The following is a 21,542-nucleotide window of genomic DNA, read 5'->3' on the forward strand; positions in this document are numbered from 1 at the left end:
CCAGAGCTAATGGTGAAGGTCTGCCAAATGTCACCTCGGTGTTACAGTGACAAGAAAATACACTTTCCTTACAGCTCTCCCCCTAAGAAATTTGTTTTGAGGGATTTGACAATCTTGCAGATAAAGTGACTGCTTGCTACACTTAACTGGTCATGCTCCCTCACGGCCGGCCGGCGTTTCCTCGCTGCACTTAGTAATACCTGTGCAACCTGGGTTGTAGTAGCATTGTCATTGATTTCCAAGGTAACTGCTTTTTAGCTCTTCTAAGCAGACATATACCTGCATGGGGGGGGGGGGGGGGGGGGGAGGAAGTCCTTTCCCCACTCTCTGGAAGGATGATGGTAAAGTGCTATATCAGAAAAGACAGGAGGCTTCTCTAAATTTTGATAACCGCAGCCGACAATTTAGAAATAAGACACTTCTCACAGCCAACATGACAGTGGATTTTGAGCATTCAGAAAACACCAGGCCAAAAAGCTGGAGACATCTTGATCTTTTAAGACAGCTTTTCTAGTACTTTAAGTGGAGGGGGGGGGAGCGGGGAAAGAAAAAGAGAGAGAAAAGCTGCGAGGAAAATAATACAAAGCCTGTACAACTGGCATCTAGACAGTAAAGAAAAAAGTTTTTGAGGTTAAGAGAAGGAAAGACAAAGCTGTTATGTACCCGAGGGATGCAATTTTAGTGGGAATGGAAGATTTGAGTGGTAAAGGAGGAGCGCTTGCCTCTGGGTTCTCTCTCTTCCAGCAGTTCGGCTGCTGGCATCTCAATTTGAATTGCTGGGTGAGTAGCACTTTCTGTGTACGCGCTTTCCGTCTTGACCATTGAACTTCTGATGTGACTCTTCTCTCCCTCTCCCCCTCTCTCCCTCTCCTTTTCTTTCCTCCTGTGTGGAAAAAAAAAGGGGGGGGGGAGCATAGACAGCAAGCAAGCATCTCCAGCTGTGACCTTTGTTAGCAACGTTGTTTTTGTTTATTTATTTTATGGTAACAGTCTTTTTTAGTAGGGAGAAGCGTGACTTTTCGATGCCACTTTAATTTTACAGCAGTGGCAGGAGCGAGCGGCAGAGTGCTGTTTTGTCGCGACACAGTGGTGCAGCGGGGCAGAGTTGTTGCACTCCTCCTCTTTGCCCTTCCCTCCGCCTGATTTTGGGGTTTGGTTTGCGGAAGGCGGGGGGGGGGGGGGGGGGGGAAGAAATTTTTTCTTGGTGGGATCGGGTGTGTTTGGGGGGGGCGGTGTTTCAGAGCCTGGTGTACAGCAGGTTTGAGGGGCTGATTTCTGGATGCTGAACAATGGTTACCAGCGAGGGAGAAGTGTGTGCGCGTGTATTAGCTGTGTGTTACATCCGCAGTCATACATTCACACAGTGACCATGACATCACTAGCTTTTCTTTTCTTTTTCTCCTTTGGGGTGGAGGGGGCCACTTCAAAGCTTTCTTCAGTTCAGTACGATATTTCCTTAACTCTGAAACCATGAAGGTAAAAATGTTTGGTTTTATTTTTTTTAAGGAGAAAGAAGTTGGTTTGTAGCAGGGCACATACATTACAGTTTAAGGGGGTTTGGAGATGGAATGGTTTAATTCTGGTCATACACAAAACGATTTTTTTTCTTTTTGGGGGGGAAATTATTAAAAATACTATGTAGTAGTTTCTAATTGGATGCTTTTGATCCTGTGTGTGTTTGACACTCAGTTAAATTTTCTGAATTCTTCAGAAAGCTCAGCCGTGATGTGAATGATGGAAATCTTAGGGACACTACATAAAAATTATTTCACTCAGTGATAAAGGAATATGAAAAATAATATGGAATGTTGATAAATGTGAGATAACATGTTTTGACACAGTGGCTCAATGTTTGTTACCAGAAGTCCATGAGACTTTCTTCTATTAATATATGTTACAGAGAGTAAATCTACCCCTCAGCCCATTCTGTACATTGCCCGTAATTATACACAGAAAATTTATACGTATTTAAGAATTTTAGAAAGCATTGCATTTTTGCCAGAGGTTTTGTGGGAGTCTTGAGTTTTCTGCTGTTCTCTTTTCTAACTCTGCCAGGCTTGCTTCCACTCACTCGGTCCAGGAGGAGGATTTCTATCACATCAGTATTCTGTATGGTACCTTTGCTAGAGTAGCTTAGTTGATTTACTTGCCTTTTCTTGTATAAAATAAGGGATAAAATTCTGTAGAATTCATCTAAAATGAATTAATCTAAAAGGACAGTTATTTAAATGTTTCTTCATTCACTGCATGTTGTTGCATATGCAGGTTTTACATGGCTGGTGATGAGATCTCATAAGCATTTTACCTTTAGAGGAATTCTTTTTATTGTGACTTGGGGTGAAAGGCCTGACAGTGCTGTATAAATGTGTCTGTTTCTTTGCTTCCAAAATATTTGAAAGGTGCTTTGGTTCTGATGTGCATTTAACATCACATTTTTAGGGAAACTTTGTTGAATTTATTCAAGAAATAATTGATCTGGGCTTACATAGTTTAATCGCTTAATTGTTTTGTGGCAGCATGTAATGGTTTTAGCACATTCAAAAATGAAAACGTTTTTTAGAGGTTTGCTATTTGTTAAGCTATTTAATATACATTTGCTACATATATTGTGTATCGGTATTGAGCACAGTCTGCTATGATTTGTGAATACTGCATTTAAAAAAAACTACTGAAAACTTGGCATTGTATCTTAGGACATGTTTATGCATGTTAGTTTTTTAATAATGCTGTTATTACTGCAATTGCCAAATACAAGTGGATATAGGCATGCGTGCTATTATTATTATTTTTTTCATTTCTTGCAGTTTTTTAACAGCCTCACATTCAAGTTCTTACTGTAAACAGAAGTCAGAGATACCCTAACAAAATCAGTGGAGCTGTTTCCTCTATGATATATGTCTGTCCAGTGCTGAAATAAGCGATTTACATGCAAGAATTAAAGCTGTTTATAATGTGACATTTTAGAGACTGCTAGGGAGTAAGTGAAATTGCATTACTAGGTATTCATACAAAGCATGTAACGAATAAGGTCTCTCAGCGCAATTATAAGTATCCTTTTGCTTATAGTCATTTCTCCCGTCTTCCCATCTTTTCTGAATTTTTGTGCTTAGGTTATTGCTCTCCCCTCTCCATGCCCTTTATGTTCAGGACCGTTTCCTGAAGAAATGTGCTTAGGTTTCCCTGGTCTCTGCTTGCTGTATCCAGCGCACCTTGTACTGGTGCTGCTTAAGAAAACGGTGTTATTCGGTTTCAAGTCTTTCTGCTTTTTGCATTGTTAGACGTGGATGAAAGCTTGTCTGCTCTACAGAGATAATGTCTGTCAAGTAATTAACTGAAGTACGCAAAGAAAGCAGCGTCTGTTTGTCAGGTTGGGGAAGAAGCTGTGCCTCTCCTTTTGTAATGGAAGAAATAGAGCTGGGCACCTTGATACCTGAAACTTGAAGAGTTTGAGCACTACCTTGCTCTCCTCATACGGGGATATACACCTGTTGATCAAATCATCTCCAATTTTGTGGTACCCTGTAAGGCTTGGCTGGATACCTGCAGGCCACAGTTGTGGGCTATGGGCTGAGGTAGCTCTGGTGTCCAAGTTTGTATGCCCAGAGCAGGCAGAGCGATGCAGCAGAGTGCTTTCTCTTTATCAAATCAAGCATTAAGAGAATGAGTGAGGTGAAGTCTAACTGGTGTAAATGTAATTCCATGTGTTGCCGAAGGATCTCAAAATATACAGCTGTATAGCAGGTGCTTACCTGGGTCTGACCTGACATTAGAGTAACACCACATGATCCAAGAATGCAGCACTTAAACTTATATTTAAAACCCTGAGTTTCTTGGTTTTTTTTCACTGAAAAAAAAACATCAAAAAGCCATCCTGAATACCATAGCAGTAAGATAAGAGTCTAGAACAACTTTGAAAGCAAAGTGTGAGCACGCTTAATAATAATGGTTTACTACTGTTTTTAATTCTCCTGCATAAGAACTAACAGGCAGTAATTGGATAGCTAAACCCCAGTTCTTTCCCTTTGACACTGGAGGATTTGGCGTATGCTAATTGTCACCAGATCATTTCACATAATTGCCTTTTGGCGAAATTAAGTGGAAATTTCCTGAACATCTTAAATCCTCGCTTCCCCACCCCCTCCCCTCAGTACCTTTGCTCCCTTACAGGAAGGATGCCGAAAATGTCAAGCATGGTGGCTTCGTGCTGCAGTACTCAGGGGGCACTTCATCATAGTTACAAGGAGGGGGAGGAAAAAAAAAAAAAAGGAAACTTCTTTTCTGGAATGAATTGATGGACACTTAGAGCCAGGAAGCTGATTTTGTTGTTTTGTCTGAGAGATTGCTAATAGAGCATGGGTTTTTTTTGGAAAGCGGGCAGTTCTTGCAGGAGCAGGTAGGCGCTCGCTGGCCTGGGAAGTGGTCAGGGAGGGGGGGGAAGAACCAGAAGGATGTAAAAGTGTATGTGTATCTGTCCCTGCCTTTTTTTTCCCCCATTTATTAAGGGAAGGGCAGTGGGGGGTTGGGTTTTTTTTTGTCAAGCTCTGTCTAGGGGGGGTATTGTCCCAGCACATGGTTGTCAGTGCTCCTGTCATCATTTGTGTGAAAGCAGAAAATGAGCCTTTTTTTAGCAGGGCGAGTTGTGATTATCAATGGAGGCCTTGTCCCGTGCTACAATGGGCAGTTAGCTTAGGGCAGGACCTTAGGCAGAAATCAGCTACATTAAACTGCGAAAGGGCTCAGGCCACTGCGTCAGCCATAATGGAGCAAGGGGAAGTAGTTTTCAGGAAAGAATGCTTAGTCAGGTGTGAAAGCATCCTTAAAAAAATAAACTGTGACTCCACTAGCTAAACGGAGGCGGGTAAAATTAAATCTTAGATTTTTTTTCAGGAAATGCTTCATCGCTGGCATTGAATTTTTATGCTTGGGAAAGGGGATGAGAACTGAGTTACATAGAGCTGGTGCGTTTGGTTGGCTTTAGCTTTCCAGTCAACCTGAATGGTTTGCAGTTTCCTTGTTGGAGTTTGGGGTGCCATCTGGAGCAGCTGCTAATGTGGGTGATCCTGGGGGCTGGAGTAGTGCTTACTGATGGGTGCTCTGCTTTGGGTGTTGGTGACCCTGGCTGGAAATGCAAGAATATTTGCAGCAATATTTTGGGATTTGCCTTTTCTTGCAATTTAGCTTTGTGGGTTGGGGAGTGGTGTGTCATTTCTAGGCAGATCCAAGGAGAAACCAGCCTTTAGAAAAAAAGCAACTCCTCTTACGAGCATCTTTGGAGCTGCAGAACAGCTCAGGAACATCTGTTAGCATTTCACTGGCCATAGTCAGCATAACTGCGATAGCACCGTCTGGAAAATACAGGGAGACAAGTTATAAACTTATTTTTTTAATGTGAACTAGTATTGAATGGTACCCTTTACGAAGCCCAGGGAGCAACTCCAGGAGGGCCTGCTCATTCAAGACCACTGTCGACCTTCTGCATCCGTCCTGGAGGAGGGGAAAAGCCTGACAAACCCTCTTCTGTGCTGCTTTTGTTTTATTGTATTAGGCTCATAAAGGCACTTTCAGGGCCCATCTTTCTTCAGCAGAAAGGGAAAGCAATGGGGAAGAGGAGGATATGGCAAAAAAAGACAGGCGGAGCTCTAGCTCCATTTGTTTTCAGTGTCTGTTGATTAATAGGTTTTAAGGTGAATGGTGAGCTCTCATTCCTCCTCAGCTGCTGGTAGTGGAGGAAGGGGAGGGGGCTCTGGGGATCCGGGGCACAAGTGCCTGATGAGTTGTCCCTCCCCTGCCACGCTCCTGGTTACGGGTGGTTGAGGGGTGCCTGGTGGGCAGCAGCACGTCCCTGCCTCACAAGCAGGACTGGAGGCTTTAAGTACACTGACAAGGTTGCCTGGGTCAGGGAAGAGGGTCCCTCCCCGGCTGTGGCTATGGGAGCTGTGCCGGCAGCCACCTGAGTTTCAGGCTGTGCTGGGGCAGGAGCATCCCCCTGCCCTGGGCTGCCCAGCTGGGGGTGTCTCCCACCTGCATCGGAGTGGGGTCTCCCACCAGCCTTCCTCTGAGGTTGCAACGCTGCAATGGCATGCTAGCTTGTTTTCGGCCTGGGTGGCTTTTTTTGCAGACCTGCTTTTAGTAAACCGGCGTTATCCCGGTAAGGACAAATTCTCTGGCCTCTCTGGCATGTTTTTCTCTGGCTTTGTGTTGATGCCATGTTTTTATTACCAAAGCCAAACAAGCTATGAATTTGCAAACAGAAATTGCAGTAACAAACTCTTCCTATTTAAAGGTTGTTTTTTCGTTGTGTGCTCAACAATACAATGTTTCATCTTGTGCAAGTCGTGCGTTGCTTTCAGAGACTTAGGAACTATTGATTTATACAGCATGTATTAACTTCTTCAATAAATGGGGAGTATTCATCAGTGGGGTGTATTAAATTGGGCTGTATACGCATAGAAGTATCTTTCATCCTGTTAATGAAATGTCCTTACCACACAACAAAGACTAATACATAGCAATTTATACACAAAATCCCCTGCAGTTTAAATCTGAAGTTCAGATAGTTTTTTTGTTCCCTAAAGGCACTTATCAGAACTTAGGCTAAACGGATCTCAGTATCCCTCTCAAACATATATCAGTCCAGAATTTGGTTTGGTTTTTTGCTGTTTGGTTTTGTTTTGTTTTGTTTTTTTCCCCCCCTCCTTTTTTCATTCCAGAGCTCCATTATTGTTTAAAGTCATCTGTGTTTAAGCACTCCCAGAAGCATTTCAAATTCATATAGAGAGATTTAGTAGTTGAGTCCCTATGGGGACAATTTCCTCTGGTTTGCTCCAGGCAGGGGTTATCAAGAAAAGCAAACTTCTGTTGTTTTTTTGCTATTCTTTACTGTGCCCTCTAACCCAGCGTACAAGACCCCAGCTTTCAGTGGAGAGCAGTGATTTATCAGCAGATGACTTGGTACTTTGTAGATGCTGGGATTTCGGTCTAGAAATCTCCACTTCTTTCTGTCCTGTTAGCACATGCCCTAATGCTGATCGGTGCGCACCAGTGCAGCTCCCTGTTCCGTGCCTGACACGGCCATAAATGGAGTTCTCCAAGTTGCCAGAGAAATTCCTGCATCTCACAATGGCTTTTAGCTTAAAACTACCCTTGATAAAGTACTCACAAATGTATATTGGAGAAGGGCCTTTTGCAGGGGGATGGCTAAGGTCATCTAATAGGTGTCTGCTATTGATGGCTTCTGCGGTTTACCTTTCATTGCCAGTGGATGGGGTTAGGACCACACTTGTTACTCAGGCAGAGCTCCCATTGACTTCAAAGGAAGATGCATGTGCAGGATTAATCCTGCGCTTTCCCAGCTAGTCCTTTCTTTTTCTCTTTTCCAAGGACTCTTAGTTAACTTCAGGAATGCTGCTTTTAAAGAGTAGCTTATTTAGCATATTATGCATAATTAGCTTGGCTGGCAAATTTTGTGTGCTATTCTGAGCAGAGTTACGGTCCCTTTTCCCAGTGTGTGATAAACAGTGCAAAACAATACAAACCTAGCCCAGGGTAGTAATACAGATGCAGACTGATTTTCAGGGGCACTGGATCACACTCCTCTATCCTGGAGAGCATATTTTGGAGCATGCAGGTGACAGTTTCTCCTTTTCCCCCAGTACAGTCTCTCCACACCTTTGCCCCAGCATCATCAGAGTGGCAAAAAAGTATCATACCCTTATATCCAGTACCTTTGTATGAATTGCCTGTTTGGGTGCAGGGCAGCCACCCAAAGAACAATTACTTACGTGGAGAAAAGTTTGCGGACTAAAGTTCAAACTCTTGGTTGTTGATTTTTATTTTATTTTATTTTTGCATTTTATTTTTCTCTGAAAGGTGTTAAGTAAATGCATAATAATTTAACGCTCATGCCGTTTTGTGGAGATATTGCGGGGGGTCTTGGCATATCAAAGCAGTGGGTGGTAGTTACATGTAACCCCCTATGGTATATCTGGCTTTGGTGACACAGGCATTTAAGTCCAGCTTTCCTCTCATGTGTTGTTTCTTGTTTGTCGGCTTAAGTCTGACCCTCTAATGTTATTCTGTCACTTACTTATTTTTTTAACTAACCAGTTCCAGTTTCTATGAAAATAAGCCCTCTGTGGAAGACAGCCCTCGCTGTGCATCAGGAGCTGGGTGAGGGTTTTTTGCAATGATGTGAAGATAGAGTTGGGAAAGCACAGAGGCTACAGCAGCTACCAGCCGTACTGTGGGTCACCTAACAGCAAGAGTTCCCACAATTCTTGGCTAGCAAAAATCCCCCTTATTGGGAATGATTTTTTTTTGTGAACCAGATCAACTGGTCATTTGGCATCTAATGCCATGTATTGTTGAGTAGATGCCTTCTAGTTTGCATGGTGTATAATATGATTTGTTATGTGAAGCCCTTGCCAAACCTTTCAGTTACTTTCGGACTGCTTAGCTTGGTTCCCATGGAAGAGAACCAATTTTGGGTTAGAGCTTCTCCTTTGGCTTTTTGAATTAGGGGGCTAAATCCCCATAGCTTTTCTGATGTGAAACCATTGTGGATCTGTGCAGCCCAAAATTGTCCTTGGTTGCACAGCTGGCAGAAGATCTGACCTACAACCCAACCAACACAACGTGCTGTAATTCATAGTGTTGCCTGTTGCAGCCATGCTCTGTCCTGCATGGTAGCTACTTGACGTGGGTCTCCTGTGCCATGTGCGTGGTGTTAGAGGGGAATCGTTCCATGTAAGGACTGCAAAAAGAGAGAGACATGGTAAAAGTTGGGGGAAGCACAAGCGCTGCTCTTTGGCTTGCTTCTCTTGGGTGCACACTTTTTTCTGCAGGTTATCAGAAGGGTGAGTCAAATAGCTATGTACGGCAGGGGCTGGGGCTGGAGGAGCCTCCCGGGGTGGGGGAGGCTGCAAGAGCCGAAGGTGAAGCTTAGCTTGACTGAAGCCTGATGGAAAGACTTCTTGTTTATTTGGGGAAGACTGACGTTGCTTTTCCTCCTAGCTCTCAGTCTGTCTTCCATCTTCATTCCCCCCAGTCTAGAAACTCATTCCTGAAGAAGAACGGAATTATTTTTCAAATGCTTTTAAGGGAAGCTCAGAGCATTCAAACCAAGATCAGATAATAACTTGTCCAAAGCGGTGTGGCGAGGGCGTGTGTATTTGGGGGTGCTGGGGAGCAGGCAGTGGGGTCGGAGCCGTCCTCAGGCTGGCGGGCAAGTAGGAGAGCGCTGGCAGACCCTGAACAGCAGCGGCGCTATCGGGGGCCACCGTGGTATCACTACATTATTTTAATGTGATTCCTTTTACTTGATGTTAATGCAAGTTGTTCCTTACTTAAAGTAATAAAAGGAAATGAAGACACATTCTAAAATGAAACCTGACTCTAATCCATTCATCATCTAATACCAGCCTCTTTATCTTTGCTGGTACCTAATCTGGTTAAATGTCCCTGTTGTAGGATTTTAGTGAAAATCCTCTGTGGGGAATAGGGTTTTTTGCAATTGGATTACTCGCAGTAAATGGTCCAGCAGTTCGCTTGTTTCAGCTTAATTTTTTCTTTGTGATCTTGTAAGGGTAAGTTACAGTTCAGCCTGCCTTTTCCTTTCATTCATTCACTCCTTTTTTTTTTTTTTTTTTATTGTTGTTAAGAAAAAAATTTTTTTCTTCCCCCCAGAGCTAGGAGTGTGACAGGGAAAACCTTATGATATCTGCGTGATTATTCCCCCCACGAGTGTTTATTTCAATGGCTCTATCTGTGTTTTTGCCATTATTTATATAGCTGAATATTTTAGTACCTAATTCATCAGTATCCAGTTTCCATTTATTAGCGCACTCTGATGAATTGATAATTAATCAGCTCTTCTAAAATACACATATGTATAAAATATGCAGGTGATCACTTGTCAGCTTAATGCTTGCTGATGAAGGGAATACTCTAGCACTACAAAGGCTTTTTATCTGGAGTGTTTGCAGTGAGCAGTAAAATGCAGAACTGAAAGTGAGGACAGGAAGGGGAAAGGAAAAGACCTACAGGTCAGTGAGCATTTGGGTCTCCTGCTAATTAAATGGGGGACTCTGTCAGCCCCTCACTGAGGAGTCTGCCTGCATCTTGGAGGTGAAGCACAAGATTATAAAATAAAAAGGAAAAATTTTAAAGAATTGCTATTGCTCCATACAGGGGCACGGCAGGTCAAAAAGATTAAAGTAACTCAAGAGCAGGGAAAGTGTGTGAGGAGGTTTTAAGCAAGAGGGTGGGAGAACTGCAAGGGTGACACCGAGAAGGGATCTGCAAAAGTCTGAGAATCATGTTGAAATCCTGGGTACTCAGATTTCTGTATGTCATGCGTTGTGCTGCAGTGGGGAGTACCTGGCACTCCTCTAATGCCATCAACCTTTTTCTCTTGGCAGTCTAACAAAGTGCCAGTTGTGCAGCACCCACACCATGTACACCCTCTTACGCCGCTTATCACGTACAGCAATGAGCACTTCACACCGGGAAACCCTCCTCCACACTTACCAGCCGACGTAGATCCCAAAACAGGTAAGTGGGAAATAGTTTGGGGTGCTTTTAGAGCGGGTGCGTGGATCTTTCCATTTTGTGTCTTAGGGGGAAGGAGTGTTGGAGGAAGGATTTCCCATGCTGGAGCACCAAAGGGGGCATGTAAAATGTCAAACACATACAAGAACCCAGACAAAATAGTTTCCTTTTAAGCCAATTAAGCTTCAGAAGGAAACCTACTGGGTGAATTTTCATAAAGCTTCTGCAGGGTGACACCAGAGTTGCATGTGTGGGGTCTTTTGAAGGTATGTTTCTTTGCAAGCATGATACCCCACCTAGTAGTTCGATCTACCAAGTGCTTGGTTTGCATGCATGACCCAGAGAATTAAACATGTACATTCTGTGATCTGCACTTAGAAAATTGCAGCTGGAATTTTAAAGGTGGTGGGTCATGACCGATTTCAAAATGAATCTCTTTTAATTCCCCAAATCCCATTGTTTCTGTGTCAGGAGTTCAGCCATTTTTCTCCTATAATGTTGAATTTTCATCCACTCTAACTACTTAGCCCCAGCTCTACACTTGCAACTCTTTTCCCCAATGTAAGTCTACCCAACTCTCAGTTCAGCCTGAAGGGCAGTCTCCTTGAATATAGAGCACCGTGTAAAACCCTGACTAGATTTATTGGTGTTACAGAGTAGAATTTACATGTTATTCTAACTTTTTAAGAGTCCCTGTTTAACCTGAGGGCCCAGAGAAGTCAAACAGTGTCAATCTTCTTTCTTCAAGCTGCATTGAATTCCTAGTGACAGTGGTTTTGTTTTGGTTAATCCAAATCCCAGCTAGTTAATTGGAAAGTACATCAGAAACTGAATTCACGTCAAAGGAATCTCTCTGCGTCGGCCCTAACGTATGCAGATAATTTATCTAAACTCCAGCCCTTGAATAAGGCTGTGCATTAGCTACTTTGCACTCCCTATGCTTCAGCTGGGGCCCCCTTTTAATTGTGCTTAACGCTAACTTCACATGGCTTAAAAGGAATCCCTCTCGCCATCCCTGGGTATTGCAAGTGAATGGCATAGTCAACCTCTCATTTAAATAATGGCAGTACAGGGAATAGCTTTTAAATGGTTATCGTAAAACATATGATTAACGTCTGTAGACTGTTTACTTTTCTTCTGTGAACATTCTTTCAAGTGTGCAAATAGCTCGCTGGATGGTTAAAGCCCAGTTAATCTGTTTGGGTTTTGTAATGGAGAAAAAGCAATGTCTGCATGAAAATGTCACACAAGGAGATTTAATTTAGAGATTAAAAGCTTCCTGAGTGAGTTAAAAAAATAGTTTTTAGCCATGAATACAGTACCCCTTCCATTTAATGCTCTCCGTTTTAATTTTGCTTCTGCTGTGTAATTGTGTTCTGGCTTGTTAATTGAAAGACCCAGTCTTGTAACCCTTACTCCTCTGAGTAATTTCGACTTGCTCTTAAGGTGAGGAGCATTAAGATTTAAGGCTTGTGTCTGGAGCCGATTTCTGCTGTCTGAGTAGGAACTGCACTGGTTTCAGAGAGGACGGGTGGGCTTTCTGTCCTTGCCTGCAGCCCTTCAGCATGTACCCCTGGTTTTGCTAAGCGTTTCCAGGGGCTTTCACCTCCACTCTTCGGTTTCAGGAAAGGTTTCCTAGGTTTGCTCAAAAGCAAACATTTGGCAATTACAATGACTTTGTAACTCATCTTGGAGGTTACCTTGGAATACTGCCATGCTACTGAGTACCCAGTCAACGTATGGGTAGGGCCTGTGCTTTTTTGATGACTTTTGAGACTAAAATAACTGTGAAGTTGATACAGCGACCATCTTTCTGTTAAGCATTCAAGGCAGCACCTAACACAGCGTCACATCGAAACTTCAGCTGAGACTCCTAAATTCTCATCCTAAATAACAAAATAATTATCTCTGAATGGAGAGGGGAGGGAGGGAGCAAATAACGTGACTTTTTCTCTTTGAATCTCATTTAATAAGATGCCAAGAGGCTCACTTTATAAAGTAAGACTGTGAAACAGCCTTTGGAAACCCAAAGTGAAACCATGAGTATTGTGATAGAAATTAATAGACAGCGATTTAGAAACATACGTAGTTTTTCTTCTAATTTATTTATTTCCATGTCTCAATGCTAATGGTGCTTTATATTCCTCTTCCATAGGAATTCCAAGGCCTCCACATCCTCCAGATATATCTCCTTATTATCCGTTATCACCAGGCACTGTAGGACAAATCCCCCATCCGCTAGGATGGTTAGTACCACAGTAAGGAGTTCCATTTTTTTCATTTCCTTTTTCTTTTTTGATGTGTAAAATTTATGTTAAAAATCGTGTGTGTGTGTGTGTGTGCGTTGAGATAAGTCTGTTTGCCAGCTGCCACTTCATTGAGTGCTTATGAATTTACCCACCTCATAAAGATTAATTAAAACTTATGCCAGGTCATGTGGTTTTAAACAAACAGGAGCAGTTGGACACAGCTTTGCATGTTGTCTCAACCAGCTGATGGCTCATGAAGCACGAATTTTTAAACCTTTCTGCAGAAAAGCCCTTTTCTGGTTAATAACCTTACACGGCACCACATGGGTTTTTCTCAGATTTGGTTTTCTTGGGGCTCAGGGTGGTTCTCATGTACTCTTTTTTTACCAAGGCCACCCTCACTATAAATGTGCAGCTTTAAATTTCATTTGCCTTCCCCGTTCAAACCTCTTTCATTTTTCTTGTGAAACAGTAGAGCTTTACATCGGCCAGTGAGTAGCATTCCTGGTCGAGATGTGGCTGGGCAGTTGGCATCTGAAGAATGGAATTTTCTTGCAAACAAGAAAGGGAATTAGTTTACTTTAAAACCGGCTAAGAAAAAAGCCGTGTAAAGTTAGTTTGGGGGTTTGTTTTCTTTTCAGCTCCTCTTATCCCACTTGCAGAGCCTTATTGGGTATGAGGTTCCCTCCAGTAATTGAGTCCTTATTTTCTTTTTTCTCTTACGTTGCTGTCTCTGCAGTGGGTTTATAATGCACTTAAGCATTGCCTAGCCCTTTTGTACAGTATATTTGATTTAAACACTTACAAAATACATTTGTATTACTGGATACAATGGTTCTCTGCATTATAAGTCAAGACTATTACCCTGTTTTTCTCACATAACAGGCCTCATCAATTTTGGAGAGGTCATATTTCTTTAGAAATCAATTGCCCAAAGCTAGAAATAGTTTGTTCCTGCTCAAGGTTGTTTGGCCAGCTGTGCTGAAATATCTCTTCACAAATTTGCCCTCCATAAGGGAGTAGAGTTCACACTCCGTAGGAGAGCAAAGCAGAGCAGGGGGTCCCCACACACCCCCGGTCTTGGGCAGGGGACGGGCTTTGGTGCCAAAGGCTGGAGGGCCTTTCTCAAGCACAGAAGTGTGGATGCAGGAGAATGGAGCTTGGACCTTGGCCACAGCAGCCTGCTTCTGGCCACTTTGCAAGCTGCCCTTCATCACAGGGTGGTCATGCAACTTGTCTGGGTAGAGGCTCTCCCACCCTGAGGGTGAAGCATGTCCATCAGCTCTCTGCAGAAGGCTGTTTGTCCAGAAGAGCACAGCATGAGCACAAGGAAAACCCAGAGCACTGCTTCCTGAAATCTTAACTTCCTCCTCATTTGCGGTGATTTACTTTATCCATAGGACACGCTGAACACTGGTGGAATGCATGTCAGCTCCTCTTCTTGCTTGCTTGCAGGACCTAGCTGCAGTACAGCTGTCTCGTGCTCCTCTGTTGCAACTGCTCAGCTCAAGCTTGCACAGTAACAGCCTCAGGATTTAAAACATACTCAGCTAGTGCCAGAAGTCAGTAACGTTAAAGACGTGAAAGTGCAGGGAAGAAATTCCTCACTGTCGTTGGCTTGTGCCTCATTGCTCAGCTGTGTCTCAGAGCCTTACATCCTTATGTGTGCAGACACAGGTTTGTCGTCCTTGAACCTCATGTCATGGCTGCCAAACCATGCGAATGTTGCCAAGTGTGGCCAGTTTCATCAGGCAGGTGCTAATGGCCACCTCAGTCACAAGAGGACTCTCATCACCGCTGCTTTGTAACAAGTCAAGACCCACGGCGTAGTTGCCTACTCAGGGCTCGTACAGCTCCTCCGAATGGTTTTTGTTGAAGGGCGATACCATCACATTTGCTTTTGCTCTAGGACAGCAGCATGACCAACTTTACTGAAGTAACCCAAGCTTTTTATTTCCCCTCTCGTTTCCATTTGTGCTTCACCATCAACTTCCCAACTCCATCTATCCTCAACTGGCCTGCATGTCTCTAACATAGTACCCCCCCAGAAAGCATCCTGCCCAGTCAGATGATATATTTGAAGGACAGATGAAAAGAACTAGCCAGCACAGACAAACCTCAATCAGAAAAAGTTGTGTGTCTTTCATGAGGATGCTGTTTTGCATGTTGCTGTATTTTTTAATTATTGTAATGAGGTGTGATTGTCTATTGGTTACCCACAATACTTCTTGGGGACTCTCCCCCGGTAACTCTTGTCAACACTTGTTAATCTGACAAAAGGCTACAAATTAAGCTCTGTTAATTTAATGTTTTCTCACCGAGATCTAAATACCGAAAGAGGCCCAAAGCGCAACTGAAGTCCTTTGATTCACTGTACTTTATTTTGGTATAAATTTACATTCATTATTGTTTTCCTTTGGATGTGTAGCCCTCAATTAGTGTGATGGCTCCATTAAAGCAAGCGAGACTTCGCCTTTAATTATTACAACAAAACACCTAGTTTCAGCTTGGGGAGAGGGTCTCTATTGACATAAGCAGAGGTTATAAAATTTAATTAGCCATTCCTATCAGATTTATGGCATTCAAATTGTTCTGTGTTTCTTTCCTTTGATCCTTGCTGTACAATCCCCAAGATTTTTGTTCTGATCAAATGAGAATAAAGCTTACTGTGCAGAGAGAAGTTTTTTGTTGTTTTTCTTTTTTAAAAAAAAAACACCTTTTTTCTTTCTCTCATTCTCTCTTTCCCTTCTTTTTTGCTAGGCAAGGTCAGCCAGTGTACCCAATCACGACGGGGGGTTTCCGCCACCCTTACCCAACAGCTCTGACTGTCAATGCTTCCATGTCAAGGTGAGTTCAAATGCTGAGGTCCTGAATTGAGAGCAAATGTAACTCCTCCTGCCACCCTCTCTAGAGGAGGGCATTTCATCTGGGAAACATAGTTCTGAAAGGACTTCACTTAAACAGTCATCACCAGTTTTTCAGTGGACAGAGGAGAGAACAAGGAGTACCTTCCTGTTGGAGTAGGAGAGGGTGTCCTAGCGCTGTCATTGGGTTTTAAGAATGTGGTTTTGAGGGAGATGTGAGGAGCAGTCATCTTGGAACGCTAACTAAATGAAAAAGCTGGGAGAATGTCATGTTGAAAAAGCAAGCAGGAGAAGTCGTGATACCTTTTACTTTCTTGGTGGCTATCACCCAGAGCTGCACTCTGTGTGTGAGAGGGGAGTCTCGGGAGGGAGCGGGGCTGCTCTTCAGGCAGAGTTGGGAGAAAGGTTATTGCACAGTCTTTTCCCCTACTAAAGCTCCAAACACTGATAGTCAACATAAAAGGGCCTGCCTGACCCTCTAAAGCTTTAGAAGTATGTATTTCTCCCCCTCCCTACCTCCAATTAATTCCATCTAATTTTCCAGGGGCTGCTAGTTTTATTTACAAACTGGTTGGCAGCACTATGTTTAAGTAATCACTAATTGCTCCTAATGATAGTTTTATTTTCTGTTCATCTGATTTTCAGTCTGGTTAATTATATCGGTGGAAGTTTAGACTTTCCTGATGGGCTGAAACAGCAAATCCATTTTGATGATGGCACATAATTAAATTAACATGCATTACATAGCAAGGTTCCACGTCTCTTCCCTGCTCTGTCCCTTCCTCTCCATCTCTGCAGTTACATATGTGAAGGTTGGTGTATAGAGGCTTTAAGGAGAAAAAGATTGGGGGAGGGTTGGGGGGAAACACACCTCACTGAGAAATGGAAACCTGTAACTGGAGCTCATGAGTGAATGGGTAGGGAAACAGTGCATTGCATGCTTCAGATAAGTAGAGTAAAAGCGAAAACCTAAAATTTGCCTGTGTTGCTCCAGCAAATAGAGACGCAACTGGAAAATAACTTAAAAAAATAAATTAATAGACTCAGCATGGGGGAGAAAAAATCCTGGGTTGGGGAGAGACCTGCAAATTTAAACAATGGTTCCATCCCTCCATTTAATCTTTTTTAATACCTATAGAAGACTTGCAGGCATGGTGTGAGGCAAAGTAGAGCTTGATTTAGTTTAATTATTATTAGAGAGGCTAGTCATTTGAGGGAGGGGGGAGATGTGGGAGGGGGGAGGCTATATTCCCAAGATAGGCTTTATGAAAGGTATCTAGTTAAAAAGAGTACACAGCAAATTAAATACATTATTGTGGTAATGGGACGACAGAAGTAGAGGTCTATTATACTTATGGCAGTTATAGGAAATGTAGGCTCCTTGCCCTGTTCTAGCACATCCTTTGATATTCATTCCATTCAGCAGCAGGGCCAGGACTTCTCAGAATTAAGTGATGGGTCATTATACTTTAAACACCATGGAGAAGCCTAGATTGGCAATTAAACAGCACTTGCTGACACTCGCTTGTGCCACCCTGTGACCCCCTTTAGATTGAGTTGTTGGAGCTCGGGGCCCTCAGCCTGCTAAATTGGTAGCAGGCACTTCTCCTGACGAGGGCTGGCTCTGAAATCTGCCGGCTTCAAAGGGAGCAAGATCATGTATAAACCATAATGTGGGTGCACCGTGGCTCAAAAAATAAGGCAGGAATAGATGAAATGTTACAAGTGCAAGGGGAAAATGAGAGAATAATGACAAATCTAATGCAACTCAAAGCAGAATTGTTGCACAGAAAAATGCATCCTACTGCTTGTGCATAAAATCAAGGCAGGCAGATGACATCCAGTTAACAGAAACATGTCAACAGTGAAGTAAAGTGAGAGTGAGTAAGAGAGAAGCCCCTGAGACAGCCAGGAACAAAAAATTAGTTGTCCTTAACAAGTTAAGACTCATCATTATATTCTGGCTTGGAGCCATAAAAGGAGACAGTGGTGTATAATGAGCTGCTTAGAATTTTTAGGGTGTTTATTGCAATTCATGGAATACTTGTCTAGAGAAAAAAATACGGGGGAATATCTTAGGCGAAGGTGAGGGGTGTGCACAGCTTTTGTTTTTGTCTCTGACATAAGCCCGTATGTGCACACATGCTCAGGCGCACACGCAGAGTGATGAATAGGTTTAAGATGTTTATCCTTTGTTTCAGCCCAGAAACTTCTCTCCTGGTTTCCCATACATGGGAACACCCTCTGGGCAGACCATGCTCTGATATGTGGTCTGATGCATGTTTTCTCATGCCCGTCGTATCAGCTGGAGTGTCTGATCTCCGCCGTGGGACAGCCCTTGCCCTGAGTAGCCGGCATAGCTGGCAGATGGGGCTGGCGTGCCCAGGGATGCCCACGAACGCCCACGCTTGCCTGCAAACGTGCTGCTCATGGCTGGCCTCCAGCCCACAGCCCCGCAGGGCCCTGGTACAAGCCTTGGGGTCGCTGTGTTGGCTCTGCCCAAATGATGAAGCCACGACAGGCCTCAGCCTCATCCCTCCATCCACCTTTTTCCAGAGCCTTCCTTTAAAAATAGTTCCCATCTTTGCCTGCATGATGATACAGACCTTTGGAGCATATAATGCTTCCCAACCCTGAATGTTCCTTAAGCTTAGTAATTACGGTTCATTAGTCGGAGTGTGCTTATGAATAGTTTATAAAAGGTTAGTGGGTGACTAATAGTGATTTTCATAAATGGTTTAGACTATTAAGGTAGTGTCTTCAGGTTGTTTTAACCATTTGCAACTCTTCTCTGCTCGTAGCATCACCCCACTCACTTTGTATGCGTGCAGCGTGCTTACAACATCTCTTGATCCTTCATTACCCCTCTATAATATGCCCTTAATGTACATTGAGACAGGGTTAACTGACTGATGGGCAGACAGTGGACCCACTATGAAAAGACAACTGCTGTGAGAGGAAATCAGGAAATAATTTAGCAGAATTACACCAGACAAACATTGCAGAGCACTTAAGCGGTGGCAGTGGAAAATACCTTCTGTAATTGAAATTTCAGGGGAAATTCACTTTTGCTGGATGTAATTACTAAAGTTGGAGTGTAGCCAGGAACTTAAAAATTAACACTCTTCCCCCACTCGTATTGCCGTGTAAGTGGACGTCTGCATGGAAATAAGTAGTTTCTCAGACTTTGGGCTGAACCCTCACCCAGCCCATTGAAGTCCATGGGGTTGTGAGAGCAACTTTGGGTTCTGGAGCATGTTTTTATAGCCTCAAACACAGGAAGGGGTGTGTAAGTCCAACAGGCAGCCTTGTGTTTTGGAGGGAGACAGAGTCAGTGTGAAATAATGAATGGTCATTGGTAATAAACACACAACTGCCTTGGGGAAACTGCCATCCCGAAAATAACTACTGAGCTGAAGCTACCTGTTGATGAAGGCTGCCGTATCTCTGAAGTTTAGTGAGTAAAATCTTAGCCCAGCTGAAGTCAGTGGAGGCTTCCTCATCCTCCAGGCTTTCACACAATTTGCATACGTAGGCTTCTCCTCCTCCTCTGCCCTTCCTCCCCATCTGGCCACTCTCCGATGTGCAGGTACTTACTCTCTTTCTCCTGAACGGTAACTGGGAAAAAAAAATTCCCATAACTGGGGAGGGGGGAGTTACATCTTTTGCAGATTTTCTCCATCTTCCTCAATTTTTTATTAGCTGGACATACTTAAATCTTCATCAAAAGCAAACAAATAAAATAACCCCCTATCTTTTGCTGAATTTGTTTCCTTTGAGCACTCTGACCATACAACAATCCACCATGCAGGCAGAGTTTGCTTTGCAGTGTGCTTTTCATTTTTGACCAGATCCTCATTTGAGAAACAAGTCTACGACCTAGTTGTGCGGCCACATCACGGGATTCTCTTCAGAAGCTTAACAAGCACCATCTTTTGTCCCCATTAACTCTAGCTGTAATCAGTCTCTTTTGATATTTGGGAGCCCTTTTCCAGTGATGTGTCTAATCTTCCTCAGGTCTGCTCTCATAGCCTTCTGTCCTTGTGCTACCACTGCACTCAGCTCTTCTTCCTTGCTGGTGGTATGGCCACTGCCCTTCCCACTGTGTCCTCATGTCAGACAAGCTCGGCTCTCCCCGCCTGCTCTCTGAAGGCAGGCTGTTCGTCTCCATCCTCACCCTCCATTGTCACTGGCTCTCGTTCCAGTTTGAACCTTAGCTAGCCCAAGCAGCACAGTCCTCTCTTGAATGCTGTATTCAGTAGGAGTGTGTCAACTTTTTAACACTATGCTTATACCACTTTCAGCAAGGTCAGGATTTTGCCATGGGTTTTATTTTTGCCCGTGTTTGTAAGTTTGTTTTTTTTAAAAAAAAGCTCTTACTGTCAGTTTTTGTTTGCAAAACTGGCTGAAGGCCCCAGGCACTGTGTGAACAAACTTTTAAGTATGTCCAATCAAAATACATACACATGAAAATAAAGGGAGGGGGAATAGAAAAAAAATGATACAGAGGGCCTGTTTATGTCTTGGCTGATGGTGAGGCAATTCTGTGGCAGAAGTGGGACCAGGACATCAGTGTCCTTGCAGCCTCACCTCTTCTATTCTGACCTACCATGCACCAAAGCATTTCCCCAAAACGTGCACTTCTCTCCCAGCTACTTTTGTCAGAGAGTGGGGAAGGCATTTTGACAATCCACTTGAAGATTTGTGTCCGTGAGTCTTTAGCAGAAGTAGGAATGGCCATTTTGCTGCCCATTCTCCTCTTCCCTTGCCATCACACCCTCCTCCTTTTCTTCTCTCCATGCCTTTGTTTGTGAGGAGCTGCAATTCTCTACAGTTCGAACAATTTCACATTCTCCCTGTCGGTCCCTGCTCTTCCCACCACTGCCTTCAAAGACAAAATACTTCTGTCTAATGATCCTGAGTACTACCAGCTGATAGACAAAGATCCTCAGAGCTTGTAGTGGACAGTACCTCTTGTTCATGAAAGTACTACTGTGTCATCTTGTGAATGCAGGGAATGTCTAAGCACTTGCAAGGCAGGGGGGGTGGGGGGTGGGTGTTTAAGCTCAGTAATGGAATCTATAAAAGGGGGAAGAAAAAAAAAAGAAATCCCATTATATTTCTGATACTTGTACAGAGTCTAGTTATCCATGGTATATCACCCCATTTAAAATCCTGTTTGATAGAAAAAAATCATTGTATATTGATGATACAAGAAATAATTCTTTATACCTTTGTGTGATCTGTATTCTTGGGGTATTTTATTTGGACCAAGATGGTTCAAAATATAGGATGGGAGTAGGGATTTGCAATGACAAAAAAACCCTTGTTGTTTGCCAGATCACTTTAGCTTTGGAATTTTGGGGGAAGTTATTTCTAAGCTAAAATTTTAGGGTAGATCCCATTCCCTGGAAACCTGTTGACTTCAGTGGAGGTTTCAGTCATAGTATGCTTTACTTATTCACTGCAAAACCTTTGTGAGACTGTTGAGAAATAATGATATGAAGTCAGTCCTGCTTTTGAGAAGTTTGTTCATTTTGGTTAAAAAGTAGAAAGTCTGAATGATTGTGCCCTGTTCATGCTGTGGCCCCAACCGAACAATTAGATTCGTGCAGAAGGATCGCACATCCCTCTGAACCCAGTTGCAGGACTGGGGCCTGTCCATGTATATGACCATACACCATAAAGCTGACATTTTTTCTCTTTAGGAAGACTAGACTGTTATTTTGCATGAATTTAAGATTTGCTAGGTTATCTTAATGGGTCAAAATTTACTTAATTCTGCTATCTCCCACTTCTGTTAAAGCAGAGTGGCTCAGGGATTTATTAGACACAAATATTTTCTTTTGCTCTATCAACAAAATGTAGCTAATGAGGCACC

The 21,542-nt window shown here is 43.2% G+C and overlaps 1 protein-coding gene across 18 annotated transcripts in view; it reads left to right on the forward strand.

Annotated features, from left to right (window-relative positions):
* Positions 1-21,542, forward strand: part of TCF7L2 (transcription factor 7 like 2) — a 181,707-nt gene that overhangs the window by 142,625 nt on the left and 17,540 nt on the right. For 14 of the 18 annotated variants that reach the window (XM_055801534.1, XM_055801467.1, XM_055801475.1 and 11 more), the window contains exons 5-7: positions 10,419-10,551; positions 12,704-12,806; positions 15,558-15,644. In XM_055801534.1, the coding sequence (XP_055657509.1) occupies positions 10,419-10,551; positions 12,704-12,806; positions 15,558-15,644 (323 nt within the window). The remainder of the gene's footprint in view (positions 1-10,418; positions 10,552-12,703; positions 12,807-15,557; positions 15,645-21,542) is intronic. The other 4 variants (XM_055801484.1, XM_055801496.1, XM_055801553.1 and 1 more) reach the window with 1 other exon arrangement.

The sequence above is a fragment of the Falco peregrinus genome, chromosome 1 (genome assembly GCF_023634155.1).
Source record: "Falco peregrinus isolate bFalPer1 chromosome 1, bFalPer1.pri, whole genome shotgun sequence".
In the NCBI taxonomy this organism is placed as follows: Eukaryota; Metazoa; Chordata; class Aves; order Falconiformes; family Falconidae; genus Falco; species Falco peregrinus.